General features: G+C 57.1%; 1 protein-coding gene across 3 annotated transcripts in view; it reads left to right on the forward strand.

The window, feature by feature from the left end:
* LOC113216145 (orexin/Hypocretin receptor type 1-like) overlaps positions 1-4,380 on the forward strand; it is a 139,250-nt gene that overhangs the window by 47,257 nt on the left and 87,613 nt on the right. For all 3 annotated transcript variants that reach the window (XM_052266033.1, XM_052266035.1, XM_052266034.1), the window contains exon 2: positions 3,248-3,666. In XM_052266033.1, the coding sequence (XP_052121993.1) occupies positions 3,401-3,666 (266 nt within the window). In that variant the 5' untranslated portion in view covers positions 3,248-3,400. The remainder of the gene's footprint in view (positions 1-3,247; positions 3,667-4,380) is intronic.

Raw genomic sequence — 4,380 nt, forward strand, 5'->3', positions numbered from 1 at the left:
GAGAGAGAGAGAGAGAGAGAGAGAGAGAGAGAGAGAGAGAGAAGAAAGAGAGAGAGAAGAGAGAGAGAGGAGCCCCTCCCCTCCCTGTGTCTCTCTATCCGAATGGTAGTATGTGTATGCCGCGCGCGCAGAAAGGTCGAAATTGGGTTGAAAAAGGTGACGCCCAACGTTCTACATTTGACGTTTGCGGTGCGTGCGTGTGCAGGGGAGGGCGGCTCAACCCCGCCAATCTGATCTACAACAACCCTACTCTACACCGCGAACCTTCGACGCGTCTGAAATCTTCAGCGGGCGCGGCCTTTTTGAGAGGCAAATCAAAGTCTTTTTCCTCTACGAAGGTGACAGTAGAGTTATTTCGCTCTCATACCTGTCGAAGCGTTTCTTTTGTCATAGAAGAAGCTAATCCCCACACCAAACCACACCCCTCAATAATCGACCCGTTTTTTAAAAAACTTTTGTGGGGCCATCATATCATTGTCCATAATCTTGTCCATCATCACTCGCGGCGTGCACAGTCGCGTGCGCGCGCACTCCTCGCGCGGCCAGCAGCCTGCTCGCGTGATTCGCTCAGCCCGCCGCTTATTTCGCCTTGCTTTGGCCGCGCTGATTGGCGATAAGGCCCGGGCCGGCCGACTCATTTGCAAGTCAATGGCACCGTGCGTGGAGCCTCATTCCATTACGTGGTGTGCGCTCGCGGTCACTCAGCCTCTCTCTCTGCGGGAGGACTATAAGGGCTCACCGGGGGGAAGAGAGAAAAAATAAAATAATCGAGGGGATTGAAGAGGGGTGTGTGTGTGTGTGCGGGTGGTGGTGGTGGGGGCCGAAATGGAATTTATGGGACTAGGCTTGGCATATTACAATAAATTATTTACTTGCTCTGTGGGGACGCGTTGAGCCGGCGTGGGCAGGCGGCGGTGCGGCGGTCTGCCGCACACAGAGTTGGACATGAGAGGCCGCAGCCCAGCAGCCGCAGTGACGGCATAGAAGGTAAAATGGCACGCCCGCCGCCCCCCTCTCAACTCGCTCGGCTCCGATTTTACTTCTTTTCTCTCTGGCGGCGGCCCGGGCCTGGGCGCCCTGTGTCTCATACCTGGGCAGCCTCTCTCTTGTTTTGGCCGTGACGTCACCGTGACGCGAGTGCCGTGCCCGCCGGGCGCCGCCGGGGCCCGCACTCATGTCAGTCTGACGTCGCCACCGTGTGCCGTGCGCGCCCGCCGCCCAGCTCCGTCATGTCCACTGTTTAATGCTTACGGTGAATTTCACCGTTTCACCATTTTACAGCGACCCTGCAGCACCGTAAGCTGCGGTCAATTTTCTCCGCAGGCTACGGTGAATGTAACTGTAAGCTGCGGTGAATTTCACTGTAAGCTACGGTGAATCAGGGTACATCACCGTAACTTACAGTGATATTCACCGCAGCTCACGGTGAAAATTGACCCTAAGCTATAGTGCTGCAGGGTTAGCTGTAGCTTACGGCGAAATTCACCGTAAGCTTTGAACAGTGTCCATAACTGTTTCTTGTCTGCTACGTTTGTGTCAAAGTTTTAAACCCTGCCAACCTCTGCTTTTTTTAAAGTGGCGGCAGCGCCCTGATAATTTGACGTTATTATTGTTATGTTTAAGATTGAATATTCAAAAGAATTTTTGAAAGGATTACGTTAATGAAATGTACGTAAATCTTTGCATTTTCGCGGGCCCATTTCCGAAATCTGCTAACCCCACTCTACCGCGCCCCCGCGCCGCAGCCAGCTCCGGGACCGCCGCGGGGGCGCTGGCGCTGCGCGGGAACCAATAAGCCTTGTTGTTTCTTGTGCCCCGGCCGGCGCGGGCCCGCGGGGCCGAGGCCCAGGCCGAAGCCGGGGTGGCCGACCTGTACCCTGAACCCTTCTCATGATCGAGGTCGCGTTTCATCTGGTCGCGGCAGGCAGAGTCGGTGTGGCTCTGAGGCTGCGCGCGGGCGCCGAAGTGATCATGACAAGGGATCAGAAAATGACGTACGCGGTGGTTGTGTCGGAGTCGGTCGGAGTAAAGTGAGGACGCGTTCGGAATACGGGTAGTGTGTCGCGGCAGAAATATCCTGTCAACATCCGCCCACGAGGCCCAGAGGGAGTTTGATACCGGGACGCCGAAGGCAGGCCACGCAAACTTTCCATTTTGGGGGGGTGGGATTTAGGCTGTCTACGTCTCGTCAAAGATCAGCGTAATACCCCCAAAAATGTTGAGTGTGCCCCCGGCTGGCCCGCCCTCGAAACAAGTTCTTGTGGAGCAGTGAGAGTGAGACAGACAAAAGAGGGAGAGGGGGAACTTGAAAGTCGCATATTTCAGTAGCTGAGGAACAGAAGTCCCAGCGTCATGGTTTTACTATTCTTCCGGATGGAATCACTGCCAATCAGCTGATGGCCTCTGGAGATTTTCACGATCTGAAATTCCTGTTTAAGAATGCAGGTCGCCTCTCTGTCCGCTGCTGTGCAGCGATCTCCAACGGCGGGAGGTCCTGCGGGCGGGGCGGGGGGTCGAGAGGTCCTGCGGCCGGGACCCCGTCCACTTTGCAGATGACGTGCGCCCTGCCCCGCGGCAATCATCTGAGAGTGTGTGTCCGTGCGGCCGCTGTGTTTTGTACGAGTGAGGGAAGGAGAGAGAGAGAGAGGGAGTGTGAGTGTGAGAGAGGGAGTGAGAGAGTGAGAGGGAGTGAGAGAGTGAGAAAGTAAGAGGAAGTGAGAGAGAGAGAGAGAGAGAGAGTGAGAGGGAGTGAGAGAGAGATAGAGAGAGTGAGAGGGAATGATAGAGAGATAGAGAGAGTGAGAGGGAATGAGAGAGATAGAGAGAGTGAGAGGGAGGGCGAACGAGAGAGAGAGCGAGAGACAGACAGACAGAAAGCCAGGGAGAGCGAGAGAGCAGAACTGTGGTGCTGATGGGGTTGGTGTGAGGGCTGTAGTCACTGACTCACAATGCCTCTCGGCCGCAGCTCAGCACGCCCGCCCAACGTCCAGGCATTTCCGATATTAACAGTCTGCTGCCGTCCGTTACGCGCCCCGGGGCCGGGGGGTTAGACCGGGGGGTAGACCTACACAGCTTCCACTGCCGAGGGGCGGAGCAAACCTCCGGAGAGGGCGAAACAAAAGGAAAAGGGGTTTGCTTCATATTGTCAATATACCGTCCCTCTGCTCCGTGACGAGGTTCCGTCATTATGCCCTCCCACCACCCCGCTGCTGACCACTGCGTGACGTAGAACCTTATTCTGTCGCAGCTGGCGATGCCGGGGGGCCAGCTCCCCCGGGGCGGAGGCCCGACCACGGCGGCCCTGCCGTCGTGGCCTCGGTGCCGCGGCCCCCAGGACCCTGCCGGACGCCCCGCGGGACGCCTCGGACCCTGCGGGCGCCGCGGATGAGCGCTGCGTACGATGAACACCTCGACGGCGCCCTTCGGGGCCCTGGGGCCCGGCCTGGGGCCCGCGGGGACCTATGGGGCCTCCATGGACGCCACGAACGCCACCATGACGCCCGACCAGGTGCGCCAGGTCATCGAGCAGTTCCTGGAGCAGCAGTTCGTCTACAAGGAGGCCAGCCACATTGTGCTCATCGCCTGCTACGTGCCGCTTTTCCTCGTGGCGCTCTTCGCCAACTGCCTCGTCATCTTCGTCGTCTTCAAGTACCACTACATGCGGAGGTGAGTGCAATCAACGACAATCCCTAAGAGCCGCGTTTCTTTGTCGCTTTCCATCTGACGCACCCCGTTTGGGCCCCGCGGGGCCCCGAAAAGAAAGTGGCCACTTCACACCGGTGAAAATTAAAGCGCAAATTCTGCGCCCCGTAAATTCAACAACGCCAAGACGCCATACGACAAGCCAGAGTAAAGTTTAATGTCCGTTGTGCGCAGTTAATACTTGATGTCGGGTCAGTATAAAAATATATCCCCTTTCCCGTCGAGGTCAAGGTGAGCGCGGGGCAGGCGGCAGACACCTGTGTAGGTGACGCGCGTCTTATACAGAGACGCGCCCTTTCTTCTCCTTGTGTGCCCTTCAACTGTGCGGCAAAGCCAGCGCCGCCGACCGCCACAGCCAAACAGGCCGCAAAGTATCCTGGTCATCTTACCAGCCGGCCGCAGCCCCCCTCCTCACTCCTGACACTGGGTCACTGGCCGATCGCTTGCGGCCGCGAGGCTCACAGTCAGGCCTGTTAAAGAGGGGGTGGTGGGGGGTGGGTGGGGTGTATATCGATAGCAGATAGGTCGGGGTGGTAATGGGTTGCTCGTTCCAATCGGCCGACACAACCCCAACTCCCACCCCCGTCCTCTTTAATTATTTTTAAAATGCAGAATGGAGCTGCTTCTCACCCTTTGTCTGTGACACCCGTAAAAAAATAAAAAATAAAATAAAATTAC

Source organism: Frankliniella occidentalis, unplaced genomic scaffold (assembly GCF_000697945.3).
Source record: "Frankliniella occidentalis isolate FOCC.00 unplaced genomic scaffold, Focc_3.1 Scaffold35, whole genome shotgun sequence".
NCBI lineage: Eukaryota > Metazoa > Arthropoda > Insecta > Thysanoptera > Thripidae > Frankliniella > Frankliniella occidentalis.